General features: G+C 39.4%; 2 protein-coding genes across 2 annotated transcripts; one reads left to right on the forward strand and one right to left on the reverse strand.

Moving 5' to 3' along the window:
* Window positions 1-5927: 5927 nt before the first annotated feature.
* On the reverse strand, window positions 5928-13307 carry LOC104944929 (acetyl-coenzyme A synthetase, cytoplasmic-like). Its single transcript, XM_010770535.1, has 9 exons — window positions 13059-13307; window positions 12729-12924; window positions 10219-10310; window positions 9587-9690; window positions 8484-8556; window positions 8188-8263; window positions 7645-7729; window positions 7190-7327; window positions 5928-5939 (listed from the first exon to the last, which is right to left on the reverse strand). The coding sequence occupies exons 1-9, from the start codon at window positions 13180-13182 to the stop codon at window positions 5928-5930; spliced, it is 900 nt and encodes a 299-aa protein (XP_010768837.1). The 5' UTR covers window positions 13183-13307.
* A 903-nt stretch (window positions 13308-14210) lies between these two features.
* ndufv2 (NADH:ubiquinone oxidoreductase core subunit V2) lies at window positions 14211-20451 on the forward strand. The gene is made up of 8 exons (XM_010770520.1): window positions 14211-14344; window positions 15477-15539; window positions 17253-17315; window positions 17819-17935; window positions 18036-18204; window positions 18746-18855; window positions 20085-20161; window positions 20266-20451. Exons 1-8 carry the CDS (start codon window positions 14303-14305, stop codon window positions 20357-20359), a joined length of 735 nt encoding a protein of 244 aa, XP_010768822.1. The 5' UTR covers window positions 14211-14302; the 3' UTR covers window positions 20360-20451.
* The last annotated feature ends 360 nt before the right edge of the window (window positions 20452-20811 follow it).

Consider the following 20811-nt stretch of genomic DNA (forward strand, 5'->3'; position numbering starts at 1 on the left):
ACACCAGGCATCCCACTCAGTTGGCACGGCAGAACTACCCCACCACCCCACGACCAACGCACCAAAAAAAAAATGCCGAAGAGAAAAAATCAAATTGCCCTCTGGTAAATGTAGCGCGCAGCAGCTCTGCTCCTGTGAAGAATTCAATTCAATTGCTTCCTTTTATTTTTTTCTGGAATCCTTTTTTGAAAGCTGAGATTTGTTATATACTTTTTCCAGCCCATTTTGACAATACAAGAATGGCCTGAGCAGCGACAATTAGCCACGTTGAATTGTGAAGCTGCAGTTTTTTGGGAGGCTCCAATCTTGTAGAAGGAGGACCCAACCTGATTGCCTGACAAAAGTGTAAACTTCCATAGAGCCAGCCTAGATCTGTTGTTTTCCTTTATTGTACTGCATAGTAATACGCGCAAAAGCCTGTTTCAGTTTTTTTGGCCGATCGCCATATGCATTTACATTTAAAAGTTACCTTGGCATACGGGAGCACCTATCTGTTACAGGTTTTTTTTTTTTTTATTCCAGTGTTTAAAGCAGTGATAGATGTAACTACCAGGCCAATACAACCAGCAAGTTACGAGCACATGCTGCAGTTTGTAGCTTGTAAAGATTGTAATTAAGTCACTGCTAGCTTTAAAGTATCAAGTGACTTGAAATTCCTAGTTTGAGGAAACAGTATTGCTTTTTGGTAGCTATAGGTAATTGTTCTCAGATTTGTCAACGTGTTAGAGTGGGTGCACGTCTTCCCTTGTTGCGTGCATGCCCTCCACCATGCCTCCCCAGAACACAGAGGCTGACGCTACGCAGGTCGAATCTCTGGTGGGCGGCGCAAATGCCAAAAACTCCAAGGCATCAGGTGCGGACGAGGAGAAAGGAGGAACAGGGGCGGATGGATCGGGAGGTCGAGGAGGGGAGGAGTCAGCGAGCGAGACATCGGTCGCACGCATACCCTTAAAGAGATGGGTGATGCACGGTGCTGTGATGTTCGGCCGGGAGTTCTGCTATGCTATGGAGACGGCACTGGTGACACCTGTCCTGCTGCAAATAGGTGAGTCCATACGCACAGATTCACAAGAAACACTCTGTATTTACATAAAAACACAGGTGCACCACTTTAAAAACAGAGTAAAGCAGTAAATGCCAGAAGAAAAATCTCTCTGGTCACCTGCTACTGTTCTCGCTTTTGATCCTGTTATCAAACCTTACCTCTGACTACCCAAAACAAAGCAGAGCATTTCATTGTTACTTAGCAGCAGGCTTGGGCGGTATGTACACAGTCTATGGTATTTTCTCATAACTTTTATTACTTCCTGACATTCCACCAGGATAAAAAAAAAAAGCAATACTCTATTCCCTTATTGCTAAAATGAGAATTGCAGAATAAGCCAGCTTATATGAACCTGAGCTGTAGTTGTTAAAGATTTTGGTGTTAACGTTCCAAAAATAGTGTCAAATGCCTATCACAATTTCCTTATGTCCAAGGGACATCTTTACATTTCTTGTTTTGTCAAACAGTAAAAAAGCTGGGTATTTTGTAAATATGATTATTTAAAAAAGGATCCTCACAGTGGAGAAGCCGCTACCAGTAACTGCTGGAGAAGGCACAACCAAAGTACATTTCTATCATTCCATCCCTGTAAATAGTGCTTGTAGTTTTTATCATAGTTTGTGAGCGGGAACAAGGAGTCATGTTGTCCTGACGACGTTGTCCTGGCATTTAAGAGGACACCTTGGCAGCTCGATGTTACCCACCTCCCGTTCACTTTGTTCAGATGGACTTCAACTGGATCTGCCTGGAGATTAGCTAGAATGTGCACACACACACACACACACACACACACACACACACACACACACACACACACACACACACACACACACACACACACACACACATGCGCGCACACACACACTCCTCCAGTCACAGTGTGCGTACTGTCATTTGCACCTTGCCAAGTCCAATTTCGTCTGGAGTACACTGAAGGCCTTAGGGGAGATGGAGAGGGTGTGAAAAGTGAAAAGGAGCAGAGGAGGGAGAGAAGAAGGGGAAGAACATGAGAGTGAGAAGGGGGAGAGAGAGAGAGAGAGAGAGCGATAAAAGGCTGAAACAGCCGTAACCTTGTTTATAATTCAAAGTCACTTCCCATGCATTCCCCCTCTCTCTTTCTTTTCCTTTCTCTCCAAATCTCTTCTCCCCCCTCAGTGGCGTATTGAGATCTCCTCGTTTACATAACCACGGCGACATGAGTGGCAGGATGCTCTGTGACCACCGTGAGTCACGACTGGCTCACCCAGGATGAGCCGTCACAGGGAGAAAGGCTTTTAAATTCAAATGTTCTGTTTCAATTTCAGTTTTAGATAAACAAACGACAATATGATCGGTGTGTGTTAAAGAAACGTCCAATATGTTACAGCAACAAAAGTCTCAATGGGCCTAAAAGAGATACTGGTGTTATTCATAAAAACAATCCCATAAAAAAAAAATCAAGGAAGGCTTTCTTTTCATCAGGCTTGTCTCCTGTTGTGGTATCAGACCTGTTGTTGAATGTTTTTGTTCTATTTTTAGCACCGATTTAAGCTGCCCTCACCTACTCTTTTTTTAGATCATGATATGTCTGAGCCCGTCTTAGTAGACTTCAGATTCACTGAGAGGTACAAATGCTACAGATTAGTCCACTAAAATAAATAAACAGAGCAGTGAATTTGGTGTCTTGATGAGATTTACGCTGATGTGGAGAGTTTATCCAATGATGGAGTCTTTTAGGGTCCGGTTAATTGACTGCTAATCAATCTGACCTTAACATTCGGAGAGAGGATTGAGGAGAGGAGAGGAGTGATGAATTATTAAGTAGATTGCACACAGTAAAGCAGAGTGCAACATCTTTGAATTTCATAGCAATTTGTTGTATATTAGCAGATGTTATGTTCAGGTAACAGCCATTGTAGAGCATTAATATCACAACACTAACAGGTCAGCATCTATTATGGGAACGGACCTATAAGCAAGATTTCAACAAGTCAACAATGACATTTCAACATCCGTTATGTTGATTTGTCAAACCTTTTAGCAGACAATTTCTTATTTACACATTCAGCAGACATGTCAAAGGCGTGTGGAATGGAAACAAGGCTGTGAGAGCTGTAAGTGTGAACAAAAGAGTAACATGTAAGAGGTGTGAACAATTCCCCCGCTGAGGGAACTGCCGAGTCAGGGGATGGACTTTGTTCCAAGTTGCATTTTGGATTTTTGTATTACTTTGTGCCAATTTCCAGTTCTATTGATACATCTATTGTCATCTCAATAGGTTTCATTTTGTGACATTTCTGTCCATCAAAACGTTATATACCTTCATGCATGCTCTCTAAAACAGATCTGCAGAATGATTCATGTTTCTAGCCAGCCAGAAAACAAATCTCCCTCCAACTCTGTGGGCAGGAGTCCAACTTTTGGGATAACACATATCAACCCCCCCCCCCCCCCCCTCCATGTGGTTAATGCTCCATGCACGCTGGAGACTGACTGTAGCTACTGGAATTAGCTGGAGAGCTGGTTGGCTCGACCTGACTAGAACCATTGTGTGTGTGTAACCCCATAACACTGAGGTCAGGGAAAGGGAGAGAGTGTGTGTATGTGCGTGTGTGTGTGAGCAGATGACATAGTTTGGTGAAGGAGCCCATATTTACACAACCTAGAGAGGATACAAAACTTCTACCTTACAAGGTCTTGTGTTGAGAGCATGCAGAGCTGCTTTCTCTTTTGTCTCTGAGCTCCTGGCACCAGTCGCTCATTGTTTTTGTCCTTAAATGTTCTTGTTGAGTTGGTTGAGTTGTTGTGTTTTGTTCTCTTGTGTACTTTCGTTCAGTGCTATGTATTGTATTGAATGAGCTCAGGCTAAAACATGCTGTGATGCTTGGCATTCGTTTTCATGTCAATCCCTATGCAAATAAACATTTAATAAATAATACTAGGGCATACCTTTGAAATAATTAACCAATCACATCACCTTTAACAACTTACTCTGGTGTTCTTCAAACCAGTGAAAAAGGCACATTAAAAAAAGCGTGACATTTCAATTAACTTTACCCAATCTAGCTTTGCAAGAAAGAAAATAGCATCTCCTTGTATCCCTCAGAATTAGAAGCTAATTGAGAAAGAGCAACGAGTTCACATAATGTTCCTCAGTATGCAGTTTCAATTCTCTAGGTATATTTGACTGCAGGCCCCTCAAAAGTTGTCTGGACTAAGAGCCTCACCTATTGACTTTGCAGCTGAAAGTGAGGTAAGAGTAGGAGAGAGATTAGGGAGATGATGATAAAGGGATTAAGAGAGGGAGTGGAACAAGGAGGAGGCAATGAGCACCGTCTGCGTGTTGTGTCCTTGTTTTTGGTTAGGAGGATGATGTGTTGCATAACCACAAGCTTTCTGAGCTTTAAGTGTACACAGAGGAAGCTGTTAAAGCATAATGACACTTGTTGAAAACATACCAGAAGGAAGGACTGTCAATAAACTAATACAACTATATTTATTTTCATCTGATGCTTTCATTTTCAGTTGCACAGGCTCCTGAAAAGCTGGTATTTTGTACAACAAGGTTACAGTTTAGGATGATAACTAGTCTCAGATTAGGGATGATATAACAGACAAAAACTGTGTAAATTAAATACCTGATACCAAACTCAGGAGAAAATAAATGTACACAGGTACATTTAATTTAATTTACAATAGTATAAACAGTTGTTTGGTGATAAATACAACTCTGATATGAGTGTACATTTCTTAGTTCTCGTTAAGCAATTGGTGTTATTCTGATTCTCATTCTACCGAATTCTAAGAAAGAAACTGGTTTAAATTATTTTATGGTACATGTAATGTATTTCACTTTCAGGGATCAAGTTTTAGTCAGAAATGAGTGGGCATTGTATGGGAAGGTCATTATAAGAGCAACCCCTGCTTGAGTGCAGATGTCTCTCAGTGTCTTTTCTCTTCTAACCACATCAGTCTCGTCGGGCCACAGGACAGCAGGGTCTGAGAGGAAAAGCGCTTTTCCAGTCATGTTAATCTTTATTTGTGTTTATTTACTTGTTTGACTATAGCTGTGCATGCAACACTAGCTGTGACACCAATATGGTTTGGAAAACAGTACAGGCTGGCAGCTCTGCAGAATTGTTATCCTTCTTTGGAGGCCTTCTTGGCTTTACTAAAGGAGATTAGTTCAATCCAACAGGAAAATTAATTCTATTCATTCAGTTTATGTAGTTGAAAGCGTCAGCTCACTGTTACAGTAACTCTCACTCTACTCAGTTTCCTCCAATAAACTTTCCAATGTTAGATATAACAGTTTTGTTTGTATGCTTACAATAAAAGATCATCCAGCTCCCGATGCATCTCGCTATCAATTTAGTTTGTCGATGATCATTTTCAAGCCTACCGATTTAAATACATGGCATTCGAAAACAGCAGTTTACCTATTTTCCCCTGAATGCAAAAGCTTAATTCTTAAAGGGTATTGTAAAGGTGTCCCGGCCGGTTCGTAAAATACAAAAGGAAACCCTAAAAGTTAACACAAGTGCCGTATCTACTGTGATTTGACATGTAACATGTTAACTAGATGGTAGCATGTTAGCATGTTAGCATGCAGCACAGTCGACCAGTGGCATTCAGCTGGCATTGCCTGGAACTTTCAAAATAAAAGCTCTGTATGCTTAATTTGTTACAATGCAATCTGCTATTTGTCATTTGTCAAGTCATTCACACAATTCTACTGTTGTTTTCTTCATGAGCAAATAACTAGTGTTAGCTTCCTAAATCAGAGTTTTGATTTTTGCTGAAATCAACCAAAATGTCAAATCAGCTTGATCGTGCGATGTCTCTGCTAGCATCCCAAGTAACTTAATCCACTGAGTTATCCTATCATGTTCGCTGGTCTAATCTAGTAGATGACCTTGCAGAAAGAGTTATACAGGGTTATATAAATGACTGGCTTGATGTTACACAGTGACTAATCACCATAATCTGACCCAGTCATTTGAGGGACAGAGTAGATGGAGGGCAGAGTAGGTGAATAGACAGATTAAATGTTGCGTGTCTGAGGTAGCTACGGGCGCAATAATTAATCTTCTGGCACATGAAATATTGCATGAAGGAAAGAGAAAAACTTCACTATAGAAATAATTAGAAAAAGTGGAAGAAAAGGTGCCCCTGGGTCAAATTGCATTCCTGCTAGCCCGCAAGGCCTTTACACCACAATCATCAGTCCTTTGTGTGTTTCTCTGCAGAGCGTGAGAGAGAGAGGGAGTGAGAGACAAAAACACCACACCAGTCACTTATTTTAAGTCGCCCTAATTATAGATCGTTATATCATCCCTGCTCATTTATTAGTGTTATCTCTGTCTACACCCGGAGACACAAAACGGTTTCGCCATGAGTTATTTACCAACCTTGCCAACGTTTCAGGGCGGGGTTCTTGGTGTTTTACTGATGCACAGTGCAACAGACAAATAGCAACACTATTGTGGGATAATTGAGTCCAGTGGATCACAATCCGTAGTCCGTGGACCATGAGGGGGTCGTTGGGGCGGATTCTAAGGTAATAAAAAACGGTGGAACATTCATGTTGGTTTATGATTTGAATGCAGAGTCAGCAGACTTAGTCAAGACAAAGCCATGTTATGTGTTTTTATATGGGTGTACATGTTTTTCCATGCAACAGGCGACAAGTCAGGTATGTGTGAGCTGTTAATGTAAGATATGTGAGGAATGCTGAGGTGTGTGTGTGTGTGTGTGTGTGTGTGTGTGTGTGTGTGTGTGTGTGGGTGTGGGTGTGGGTGTGGGTGTGTGTGTGTGTGTGGCTGGCTGGCAGAGACAGAGATGATTGCACTCACTATCTGAAGCTCTAAGCACCGTGTTTTGTGTAATAACATGTAGCCCCCATACACACAATGCAGTGCTTTCAACTTGCATTTATGCCCATTATAAACCCATTAACTCTCCCTTTTGCACAGCACAGACAAAGAAAGAAATATCAAAGCCAGGACAGTTAACACCATTACCGGCTTATCAGAGGAGAAAATAGACTGTGATTCAAAAGATGTGTTTTCACTGAGAGATTACAGCAGAATATGTTTTCCCTGTGCAAATCTACTGTGTTCTTCTACTATATAAAACTAGTTTATACATACAATCGCATCTTACCTTGGGTTTGCCGGTGGAGCCGCTGGTGTAGAGGATAAACAGCGGGTCCTCAGCTTCGAGCCACTCAGGTTCACACTCTTCAGGAGAGTCTCTCATCGCCTCGTCCCACCACACGTCACAGTCCGAGTCCCAGGGAGTCTGAACGCACCAAGCATGGAAGAAACGCCAGGCGTTATTGTGCACAATTCAAAAAATACAAACAGCAACACACCATGTCCATTTTAAACTTCACTATGCCCCTTAGAGGCCTTTTCTGAATCCTACATTTTCATTGGATAGGTACAATGCAGTTTAGCATCCAACTAGAAGTGCCAAAAGCAGTAATGTACAGAGTATACAGAATAAGCAGTAATGTATAGAATAAATATGATATATAAAATAAATAGTAAGGGGAATAAATGAATATGCTAGACATATACAGTGTGATTGAATACTGGTTTTGAAAACATATCTACCTGAAGTTTGTTGCATGCAGCTCCACTTTTTGTCCTGAGTGCCGGGTGCTTGATCACGAGGCATTTAGTGACAGAAGATGACCCTCTGTGACGAAAATACAAATACAAATTTGAGGCAGTAAAAGGGCATCAAAACGTATTTAATGACTAGAGCTCCTGTCGTCTGTTTTGAATGATTTATTTGAAAAAGTACATCATATATGACCTTGGTAGTAAATATAATAAAAGTCCTAAGTTATAGTAAATAGTGTCAGACAAACTGTTTCACATGGAAAATGTGAGATTTTGAGATAAATATTTGAAGTCTTTGGTATAGTTGACAAAATCACTTTATTTTTTATTTAAAAATGATACCCCTGATAATGCATCCCTCCCTGGCTTTTGTTGTTGCTATGGGAGCGAACAACCTTGACTTCCCTGATGTGTGTGTGTGTGTGTGTGTGTGTGTGTGTGTGTGTGTGTGTGTGTGTGTGTGTGTGTGTGTGTGTGTCCCATTAGCAGCAGCTAGTGTAAATAAGGGCGGTTGCTAAGAAGTGGACTCACTTTTCCCGACACTTCTCCAGCGCCTCGTCTGCAATCTGTTTCAGGTTGATCAGCTTCTCTCCTCTGTAAACACCATCTGTATATTACAAAGATAAGTAGGGAGGGACGATGAGCTGTATAAACCAGAAGGGAACACGTATATAAACACAAGGCTCTGCAATGTAGGCTCATTTTACTTAGTTTGAGCACACTGGAACAGATACGTTTTAAAATGATGCATAATGAAGGCGGTTTGCTCTGACTTGAAACCATCTTTACAGCTGCAACAAATCCCTTCATGCTGCTGTTGCTCCTACCTGCCGTCACCAGCACGCTGCTGGAAGCATCGATGATCCTCTCACACAGAGACTCAGAGGAGAATCCTGCAAACTGAACATGAAAAGAAAAAGAAAAGACAACATTTTAAAAAGGATATTCTGGTTTATAACAACTTGGGTCCGAATTTCCATCACTGAGTCGGATGCTGGCTGTTCCCGCTCATAACCATGTATAAAGAAGTCACCTTATTCAATCTTACATACTGAACAAGACATTTAAAATGAATCTTTTATATCATTGTCATCTGCTGCATCCTCCACCAGACGCTTCTGTTCTGGCCAAGGTTACAGGTTCACTCAGTGTAAAGTGTCAGTGTTGATGACAGCATTATGAATCGGGACAGTGAGGACTCAGGACTCAGCTAAATGTCTGGCTCTGTCCATGATTTCATGTCAAGCTAATTTATGACTTATATTAACAGACACATGAGAAATGGAAGACACTGGCACTATGCCAGAGGCCCTTATGTTGCTCAGTGGTGTTCATATCAAATATGGAAAAAGTGCAAACAGTGACCAAGCACTTACAAGGTCACTTATACTTAAGTCTGCCAAAAGGAGGCCTTGCCAGTCATGAAGGGAACCCATCTTGGAGCTGCCTGGAGATATTTATAACAGTGCTACTAACCTTTGCATGGATTAAGAAGGTTGAAAAGCTAAAATAGTGTTGGCTTCCTTTCAAAATGTCAAAGACTCTGATGACTTTCCAAGTGTATATGTGTAAATGTCTGACCTAAATATTGAGTGCAGGTGATAACTATAAGAGCAAGGCAAACACTGCTAATATACATGCTGAAAAAAACGACTTCATTTGAACTGAGGTAAGGTGAACATTTGGAACTTATGCATGACAGATATGGGTCAAATAGGCTTCAAAAAAATGCTGACTGACTCATGTTTGAAGCACCAGGGAAGGTTTTTCACACAAGGTAAAGAAATAAAATCTTCATACTTTGTTCACATGCTGACATTATATGAAGCTCCCTCTTTATACAGCAAAAGGTATTTGTCTGCTCCTCCAAAATAAGTGAAACAACAAGAAAATAAGAAATTAAGAAAGGGCCATTCATCATACTACTTACCACTATGGAGTGAACAGCTCCTATCCTTGCACAGGCCAACATGGTGTAGACGAGCTCGGGGATCATGGGAAGGTAGATGGAAACCCTGTCTCCCTTTTTTACACCTTGAAAAAGGAAACAAGCAGATGTGTGGTTTTGAATAACACAAATCACATGTGGGCATGACCTGAGCTACTTCTCAACTCAAACCAGCTACAGAAACGTAGCTTTATGGGGAGTTTCAGCATGTTGGATATGCGCCTAATGCTGTACTGTTGGTCTGATAAGTGCATTTGGGAATACAGCATAGAGCCATCTAATGATAACTTTCCTTATTTATGAATCTAACAAATATTGTATAGATTATTTTATTAATCTATTTTCTATAAAATGTCAGAAACGAATCAATGTCCAAGGGAATTTCATTAAAAGTCTTTTTTTGTCATTTAGTATTGTAGAAATCTTCATTAAAGCAAAAATACTTAGCTTTATGTTTCAGCTCCACACAAAGCATGTTGTTATATTGAATTTGTCTTTCTTAATTTCTCAAATGTAATTGCTACTGGTAATTTATAAGGATCAAGTCATCTCTGTATTTTTGCAACTGAGCAATTCATATTGATGTAATGTTGTTTAAATGTAAGATTTCTCACCCATTTTCTTGAGAACATTAGCACAGCGGCAGACCTGGCTCAGCAGCTGGCTGTAGGTGATGGCCATGTGGTGGTCAGTTGAGTTTCCTTCCCTGAGAAGTGCACACAAAAGAGAAGAAACACAACAAAACTGTCATGCAAAGCTTTGTCTGTATGTGTTAATTTGTGCGATGTCCGGCTAATTTTGACTACTCTTATGACAGATAAAGAAACCCTCCAGATTCCCCATTTCCTCGAAAAGTATCTTCTCATATAACGTGTCATTGTGATTTGAGTTCCCTGAGTTCAGGGAGATAACCTGTCCCCTGTGTGGGTGCGTCTATATTAGGTTTGGATGTCTGTCAGGGGAGTTACCATGAAAAGTATGTTGCACAAGGTTACACAGGCCAGCGGGCAGCATGTTAGCACGCCTCCAGTGCAGGACGAAAGCCAAAACACTGTTCAAACCTGGCATCAACCTTATCGTCAGGATGCTGGTGAAATAAATGATTGCAGTGATGAAACTCTGTACTTTTAAATGCAATGGCTATTGATTAAAATGTTTTTATTTATTTGAAACTCTTTAAATTAATAAGTTATGAGTGTGCCTCTTGGACAATATTCATTAGAGTAAATGAAAAATACATCTGGAGTTCCACAAGGGTCAATCTTTGGACCACTTTATTTATTTGTACATTCTGTCTTATCTTAAGTATAAATATATACTTACTACTGACTTACTCACTACCACTAAACTCTTTAACTTACTTTTTAATGTGCGGCCCATTCAGAATGCTGCCGCTTAAAATCCAAGAAAACCCGAATTCTCAATATTTTTTTACCAAAACAACTCCAAAGATATAAATCACCAAATGTTTTATGAGCAAAATACCTCAGGGACAGTTTCAACTCAAAGATCGTTTGAGGTCGTCAGTCATAAAATCTAAACCTGGTGAAGCTGGTTTTAGCTGCTGGACTGCAGTTGCTGTTTATTTTTGCCTCTAGGCATTGTGCTGTTGTTGTATATGCCCAATGTATGTCAACCTTCATTTATCATGCACTTTAATTTTCTCGACCTTGTCTATTTGTTTTACGATAGATGTTTGGTTAATTTTATGTTATGTATGACTTTAGTCTCAATGTGTAAAGTGATGCACTTTACCTATCTTTATAATGCATTGCCTTTTCTTGTCTAAAAGATTTTTTTTTTTTTAAAGGAAATGACACCGAGGCAAACCTGACATCGAATGTGTTGTTGTGTCTGCTTCTCATAGCAGCTAATGCATAACTAACAGGAACTACTGCTTTTAAGCTTTAACAATCCAAAAGGACATTTTTAGGCTGCTGATCATGGCTAATTTTTTAACTACTTCATAAAGGATTTTTTCTTTTTTAGTAGTATCACAAACCAACCTACCCAACCTACTTTTGAACCTGAAAACCATTTCTTACACACAGTTGAAAATGTTATTGTTGTTAAAACAATGTTTGCTTTATTAAGGGTGACACTCTAGCAGTGGGCCACCTGTCATCACAGAGCACTGGGACTTCAATCTCAGAAAAGTAGCGGCAAATAATTCATGCCGTAACATATAAATACAAACAAAATTACACATCAACTCGTTAACCTTCTTGGTGTCTTTTTTGTGTTGCATTGATCTTCTATTAAAGATAGTTTTGCTTTTACTTTTTGGACATTGTGTGAGCTAAGGTCATATAAGTGTTTAACAATATAAAACAAATCATCTCACCACTGATACTTAGAATATAAATAGGGCAATAAAACAGCTGATACACAATATCCTCATCATATAACGTGCTTAAGCCGTAATGGCAAATACTTCAGCAGATTTATTACATACACTAAGTGCTTTGATGTAGTGCAAACTGCGTTTATTTGGGCGATGGCTGGTATCCGCTGTGCCCAGTTCCATTGAACCCCTATTACTGCTGCGCTTACAGAACCCATATTTGTCATTTGCCAAGCCTCTTGTGTTGACAGAGCAAATATATGCCACCATATAAAGTAAATACTTTATGATGGTTTGTCAAGTGTGTGAGGCTTTACTGTAAGCAGCCAGCTATTGTAAGTTCAAAGTAATTTAAAGAGTTTAGTGGAAGCTTGTAATTGTTCAAACAAACTATTTTTGAGCTCATATGCAAAACATTGCAAAAATAAAACAGTTATATGCAGAAAACAATCCATTAGGCTCTTATTTGACCTTTTTATATGGGAGGATTTGGGCAAGATCCAAGTGATTAAACACTAAACGGCTTGTTTTTGTGAGTGCAACAGGACAATCTGCTGAAATGCAAGATTATAAAATGTGTAATTACAAAAGCATATGCAATCTGGTCATGTTTTTACAATAGATCCTGTTAAATGTCCTTAGTTGGATTGAAACATTAAAGCACTGGCACGAGCTGAGGTTTGCTTTGGCACACTGCAGGACACAACAGTTGCTGACATAACTCCAGGCAGTATTTCCCATCCAAGCCATCATTCATGGCGGACAAACATTGTGACTTACCAGTAATAGGCAACCTTTTCACCAAAGTTCTTCTCCTTCACAAGCCTGTCCAGGACATTATAGCACATGTTGGTTTTGGCCCCTTCCATGCATTTGACATAAATGTTCCCTTTAGTCACATCAAAGTTGTACTGCAGCAATGGTCCCGTTGCTGGCTTCTTCCAAAAGAACTCATCTGCAATCTCTTTCCAGAAAGCTGAAAGAACGTGATGTTTAATGTCAGTGTTACAGACTGAACACAGGGATCATGCTTACAGTTATCTCTCAGGGAGGTGCATACATGGAAACATTGTAAGCGCTGCACTAAAAATACAAGCCGGTCTGACCTACCTTCTGGATTCTCAAGAGACTTCCTGTACAGGGCCAGATAGGAGTTAAAATCCGGTACATGAGCATCCCTCTTCAGGTCATCAGGAGGGTAGTACATTTTTTCCTGGGATTCAGGAACAACCATTGTGGAGACAGATGCAGACTGGCCTATATCATCTGAGGGACAGTGAGAAAGTGGGTTAATCTGGAGTCACTGTTGATCTGTCTGTATCCTCCTGAGTAAGAAGACTACAAGGCCTCCTCTACAGAAGCAACACTTTTCAGCATGCATAGAGACCCACCTCTAATCCCCGATCTGCAGGCTCGCTCACAGTCTGTTTAGGGCCAGGACAGCCAATCAGCTTGCACGGTTCAGCACTCCCACTTTTTCATTGGTTGAGCCCCCCCTGGCCTGTTGATCGCATTATTTAACCAAGCAAGGAGGTGGAGGAGGAGTGTGTGCAGCAGCACCATGAATGCTGGGATGGATTCATGCCAACACAGGATGGTTTGATTTGACAGGGGGGCTGATTGGTTCTCTGGGAAAATAGCAAGAGAGGTAACAGCATTTAGTTCACCGACAGCAAGTAAACAAAATCCCTCATCCTCAAGGCAATGCCACTAAATGCTCTTGAAATATCTAAAGTATTGTATGCGTCCATATTTATAGGCCATGTCAAACTATAACCCTTGCTTAACTTTTGTTACATATAGGCCTACATATTTTATGTTTACATTAAGTGTAATAAACTTCCTTTTTTTATGTGTTTCATATTTTGGTTATGATAAATTGTATTTAATATGCGAGAGCATGACAGAAATTGGACAGTTGAATTTCACTAGACAAAAAGAAGAAAGAAACATGGCAAAAACTACAATGTGTTGCATGTTATCTCAAAGTTATCATTTCAAATATTAATATTTTCATTTTTATAATATATGACATTTCATTATATCAAAACTAGTAATGACAAATATTTCATATGTTTATGCTTCAAACAATCTGCCCTTGGAAACGCTGGTAAACATGCAACGTGAGCCACCACTCGGGTTATATAACAAATGTGAAAATGGCTCGGTTGTCATCATTTGTTTTTTAATCTCAAATTTCAATCTGGGATCGATTTAGTTTCGAGCGGTCTGACGTATGACGTTGCGTTTTACGTAAGACCCTCTCAATCGAGCGTAAAAACGCTTGTGTTGATTTCGGCTGCTGCTGTCCCGTCCATTTGGTAAAACACCGGGACCAGACTTCAAGCTCCAAGATGTTTTTGGCTGCTGCATTTCGCTCTGCAGTTTCGCAGACGGTATGTGTGTGACTTTCTATATGGTTCTGGGTAAACGTGTGAATGCCTAATTAATCATTTGAAGATAAAAAGCCATGACTTCTCACAAGGGCAAGCAGTGGAAGCCGCTAAGCTAACTAGCATGCTAGCTCACTTAGCTTTCTGCTGTCAGACATTTACAAGGTGATCTTAGGACAACATCAGTAATGCAAAAAAAAAAGCCTACTCTAGACATGTGTGATTGCACATTGACTGCGAATATCCTCATGGACATTGAAAATAATATATATTATTTAAGTGTTAGACAACACTGTGACACGTAACGGTAATTTAGCTGTATGTGTGTGTGTGTGTGTGTGTGTGTGTGATTATGTAGTTGCACAACATGGCAAAATCCCCATCACAGTTACTTATATAACGTTTTTTTTGGGAGTTGTTTAATTAATTTAACATACATTAACAATTATTAGAACAATTGCAAAACAAAGATGTGTAACTTAAATCAGTTAAGATTTAAACAGTGTCAGTATGTTAAACTACAATACACTAAGTTGTCTGGCCTTGGCTTTTATGTTTAGCATAACATGTTTTGATTTGTTAATACTCATAAAGTTATGACTTATTATTTTTAGATGTATTTGTCTCATACAAAACTGAAATAACCTTGTCTAAACATTATGAAACTTAGTGAGCCCTGTATTCTTTTATGATTATCTAATATATATTAATGAGTGACCTATGAAGATGTAATTAATGTATCAAATTATTACTCATTTATGACCTGTATTTCTCCTGCTTAAATGTATTAAAGTTAATTATAAAAAGGACACAGTTGTTGTTACATGTGAGTATAATTTATTTAGACATTTACCTTTTTAGAAACCAGTGCGTATGCTATATGTATGTGTGATGGTTTCTTAGGATATGATGTTTCAATACAAAAAGCACATTCAGATATTATCTTTAGTGTGCCTGATCATTGTGTTAAAGTTGTTATTTACACATTGTCTTTAAGGAATAAACATTACCTTTTCCATCTACTAGTTCTTTCAGGTGGTCTAAAGTGAGACATGTCCTTGACCCTGGGGAGTGAACATATGAATTGACACACCACCAGGTATTTGATGTATCTTCTTTCTCTCTGTGCGTGCAGGCCAGGCAGGTCAGGAGTCTGCATCAGTCCGCTGCGCGTGCAGGAGCTGGAGGCGTCTTTGTGGTGAGTTACGCCAACCAGTCTTGTGTAGTCCGGATGAATTGTTTAATGTCGGTTTAACACCTTTTAATAAGCTTGCATTGTTGCACTGGCAATGGTGCATCACAGGTAGCCAAGAGCTTATGGGGTTATTGTTAGCTTGTCTTTGTGCTTCAGCCAGAACCTGCTAAATACGTCCTGGAGTTTAGTTAATTGGGCCACAATATAAATCGTTTTTTAATTCTGGCTAACAGGTTTTTTCCCATTCTTAAATCAGGGACCACTTTTCTAGTTTCTAGAATCGAATGGGAGGGATGAAACCCTCTTTAATGGTCACACATGCAGAGCACACAGCACACACAGTGACATTTGTTGTCACTGTGTGTGCTGGAGTCTAATACTAGGAGCAGTGGGCAGCTATTGTACAGTGCCCAGGGAGCAATGGGAGTGAGGGGGGAAGGGGGATGTCCGGTGCCTTGCTCAAGGTCACCACGGCAGGGCAGGAGGTGAACTGGGACCTCTCCAAGTAGCAGTCCACACTCCATTTGTAGGTCTGGTGGGGTACTTGGACCGGCAACCCTACAGCTCACAGTCCAAGCCCCTACTGACTGTGCCACTGCCGGACTTCTAGTTCATACTTTTACTTTTACACTAATGGACCACTAAAATAGACAATACCATTTTCTGGACTTCCTGATACATTCAGAAAAATGTGCAATATTGTCTTCCTGTTTCACAGTTAGTTGTCCTTATCGCAATTTTCTGTGGCCTTCCATAACCGCATCGCAGCTGTAATAGAGACTGTGCACATGATCATATACACCAACACTATCATCTCAAAGCATCAGTCCATTATTTATTATTATGTTAATTTAACATGTGGAATATAGTTTTAAACACATGTTATCTACGGTTTGAAAATGCGTTATTAATCTTGTTTATCTTTATTATTTATCGAACAATAGTAGGAAATCAAAACCAACTTTCTTGGATTTAAGTTGTATTGTTCATACAACCTCATTATTCCTTATGAAATGTGCCTGTTTAACTCCTGTGTGTTTACACATCTTTCACAAGCGAGTCAAGTTTTAGAAATGTCATTTACAGGTGTTCAAATTATTTGTATTTAATTTAAGATGAGTAGATAAAATAAATGTAATGAATGGATGACTAAGCAGTATGTTTTCCAAACACTTCAGAGCCTATTAGAGCCATGCTATCCAAGGAAAACATCACATGTAATATTTTGATGTAATGGAAACATGCCATGGTTTCATTGTCCCCGGATAGTAAAGAAGTTTTCCGTATGTTAATGGGAAAAGTTGTTTTGGCTGACTTGTCTTTGACTGCTCTTCAATTGGGAATATTGTTTTCTGACCATTTCTTACTTCAAGTCCATGACATTTGAAGGTTTTATTTGTGTCCTTTTTGCACAAAGACTAGTCGCAAGGGGGCAGTGTGTGCAGAAGCCGAAATAGTGATTATCTGTGTTGAGTCTTTTCAACAGTCTGAGAGCAACACCTGTTTTCCCATGGGGGCTCACATGATAGGTTGTTCATCTTTTATCAAATACTATGACATAATGCTTATGTCTGTTACTCACTGGAAACATGTTACATGTCTCCCATAATAGCAACTTCACATATTTAAACGGGATTACAAATAAAATGGTTGACATGGATAATTGTATCTCTAGTGTAATTAATGTTAACAATGTATTTTTTCTTTCTTTTTTAGCACAGAGATACTCCTGACAACAACGCAGATACTCCTTTTGAATTCACTGAGGAGAACTTAAAGGTAGGGGTGACATCTGTGTTGAGCCATTTAGGTCATGTACCTACCTACATCTGACATCCCCCCCCCCCCCTGTATTAGGCAGTTTTGTTATGAGTCTATGTTAGTCTTTAATACAAATACAAGTTCAGGTTCTTAGACATGCCTATCTCTAGTTTTTGAAATGATCATGAGTGTTATTCTGTTACGAATTAATGTACGAAAGACTCCTTTTTAGTCAGCCTCATAAACTAGTTTCAGTCAGTCAGACAATCTATTTAGCACAATGTTTTAATATATACATTCCTATCTCTAGTTTTTTAAATGATCTTCATTTAACTTTTAAAAGCTGATGTCAATCCATATATCGGTGCATCTTTTGTAAATATCTGTGCAGGTAAAGCTTTAAAACTAGCACACGGTAAAAGATTACATTTGATGCAATTGTTGAAGTAAAGGCAAATTTAAGCAATTGTTATTCTAAACAACATTCATGGTGAAATGTCCTTTTCTTTCTTCCCCTGTAGAGGATTGATGCGATCATTTCTAACTACCCTATTGGATACAAGCAGGCGGCCACCCTCCCCGTGTTGGACGTGGCCCAGCGGCAGCACGGATGGCTCCCCGTCGCCGCCATGAACAAGGCACCGTGATTCTCCTCAAATGTGTTTTTACAGCTGCTTAATCCAAGTTTGAATCTGTTTGATAACATTTCTTATGAAATATGTAATTATTTTGATTCAGGTGGCTGAAGTGCTGGAAATCGCTCCGATGCGAGTGTACGAGGTCGCGACCTTCTACACGATGTTCCTGCGTCAACCCGTGGGAAAATACTTCATTCAGATCTGCACAACAACGCCCTGCATGCTCTGCAACTCAGACAGCATCCTGGAGGCCATCAAAACCAAACTGGGTGAGCAAGAGGGACATTTTTCATGCCCACCTTGAACTCGTTATTATTGTTATGTGTGTATTTGAGTTGTATAAGATGAAGATTGCAGAAAAAAGTAAACTAAACATCAAGAAAGGAAGTTAAACAACGAGTGTTAACTATCAATTACAGGACAAAATAAAAGGCAGATACAAATGATATATTTTTTATTGTTTGTACTACAGATAAACATAACAAGTAAACATACAGTTCTCTCTTCTATTCAAACGACAGTGAGTTTTAGACGCAAACAAGAAGACGTACAACACTGAAAGCTATCCAGATGACTGTTAACCTACTTCCGTCTGTGTGGCACATAATCAGACATATTTGTTTGTGCTTTCAATCCACCTAATAGCGTGGCTTTCCTTTTTGTTATAACGCCCATATCGCGTTACAGCTGTGAAATGTCAGGTAGCGCTGCTTAAGTTACAAATATGTGTTGTTTCTGTAACTTAATCTGCAGCTTGTCAGAGGGGATTAGCTAAACATATATAGCGTGTCTTTATTTGTTTTTCCACAGGTATCAAGGTCGGAGAGACTACTCCAGACAAGATGTTCACGCTACTGGAGGTGGAATGCCTGGGAGCCTGTGTGAACGCTCCAATGGTCCAGATCAATGACGACTATTATGTGAGTGCCGACCACTCTGTGCAGATGGCTTCCTTACTTAAAACTATAACTAAATAAACCTTTAATTGGGTTAAAGCATGAAATGAGTCTGTCAAAGAATGTCTGCAGAGATTATATCTCTCTGTCATGTTTCAGGAGGGTTTCTTTTATTTAATTTTCTCTGAAAGCAAATGCAGGCGCGGTACAGTCTACACAAATGAGGTTAAAAAAAAAAGGGGAAACCAAACCATTACAGAAAATAATCTTAGATCAAAATTCTTTCTGGTTGATAAGTAACATTTCTAAATAATAACATGGCTGGAATAACAATGTTGTCTTGTCAGTGACCTCAGTTCAAATTAAACCTAAGTCAGATCTGATGTGGTAAAAACATTCTGCACTCAATTTCAATAGGAAGTGAAGGAACCTGATTAAATAAATGCAACTGAGAAAGGAGGATTTTTTTGTAACAAAGCATTGCTCATGTGAGATCATTAGGAGGAACAGCAACACTGTGTTAACACCGAGACTACCGTGGTGCAGTTTAGTATTCATTGTGAATAATGAGGTGTCAGGAATGCACGCAGTATTTGGCTATTAGATCAATTCTGTCCTCAAGTTGCATGCAATTAATCTAGATGTTATTATTTGTGTGTCACAGCACTGAGGCGACACTAGTGTAGCTGCACAGATATACCAGTTACACAGCTTGTTGGTTCACGTGTCAGTGTAAATGCCTGTTTGAACACTAACATAGGCAGTACCTGAGCCCTCTCAGTGTTGTTTCAGAAGACTATACAGCAAGTATTAGTTATAAAACAAAACCTGTGTAATTAGGTTGGGGGTTAAAATAATAGCCTTGCTTTGTTTGCCTGCTTGGACATTCTGATTGACTATTTTTGAAGTAAAGAAAGGGCACACATTCTGAATTTATCCCAGGTTAAAACTATAGTTTTGACATTTGAAAAGGTTACATGTATGATCATTTTGACTGACAGCCTTGAGACTGCTATACTATGATGCTGGAAACACACATTGCTTTTTTAGAATTGGCCATAATCTTCATACGCTTATTGCAATACTGCAAAAGTAGTATTTCAATCTTCTCCCCTCTCTTTAGGATATCATTGAATAAGAATAAGAAGGTGCTCATACTGGTTGAAGGATGTGAAAACTATTTTGACCTTAATAATCCAGCTGAGAGCACTATTAATATAAAAGCACTATTCTGATTTCTTCCTCATTTCCAGGAGGACCTCACACCTAAGGACATGGATGAAATTATTGATGAACTTAAAGCAGGCAGAGTCCCATTAGCTGGGCCCAGGTACATAATACAAAATCCTCCTCAATTTATTATAATATATTCCTGTTGATAAGTAACATTTCTAAAAACATTGCATGTGCAACTATCTGTTTCTTTTCCTACAGGAACGGGCGTTTCTCCTGTGAGCCTGCCGGTGGACTGACTTCTCTCACGGAGCCTCCTACAGGGCCCGGTTTCGGTGTCAGAGCCGACCTGTAGACTTCTCCTTTTATCAAAAGCAACTTGTCCCAGAAGATGATATTATGCTTTACTCAAACATGATGTGTAAATAAATTGTTCATATGCCTGTGCTCTAGGTGTCATTGTGTCACTTACAGGATTATAAAACAAGGTGATAAACATGAATAGATGTTATGGGAGATTATATATTTATAATTTGACCTGTGACAACTTCTACTGCTCTATTAGGCACACTTGACATTAAAGCTTTTCGTAAACATATATACAAAGCCATGAAACTAAAACTTAAAAGGTATTTTCTGTCAAAACTATAATCCTACCATCGTTTCTTTTTGGTTTTACAAATTACATTGCAGCTGCTTTTTATGCACTCTGCTATAACATTACATCACATGTCACTTGTTAGACGCTTTTATCCAAAGCGACTTACATACTCAATACTGTTGGCAATCCCCACAGGAGCAATTTGG

The sequence above is a fragment of the Notothenia coriiceps genome, unplaced genomic scaffold (assembly GCF_000735185.1).
Source record: "Notothenia coriiceps isolate Sejong01 unplaced genomic scaffold, NC01 NC01_scaffold00008959, whole genome shotgun sequence".
Classification (NCBI taxonomy): Eukaryota; Metazoa; Chordata; class Actinopteri; order Perciformes; family Nototheniidae; genus Notothenia; species Notothenia coriiceps.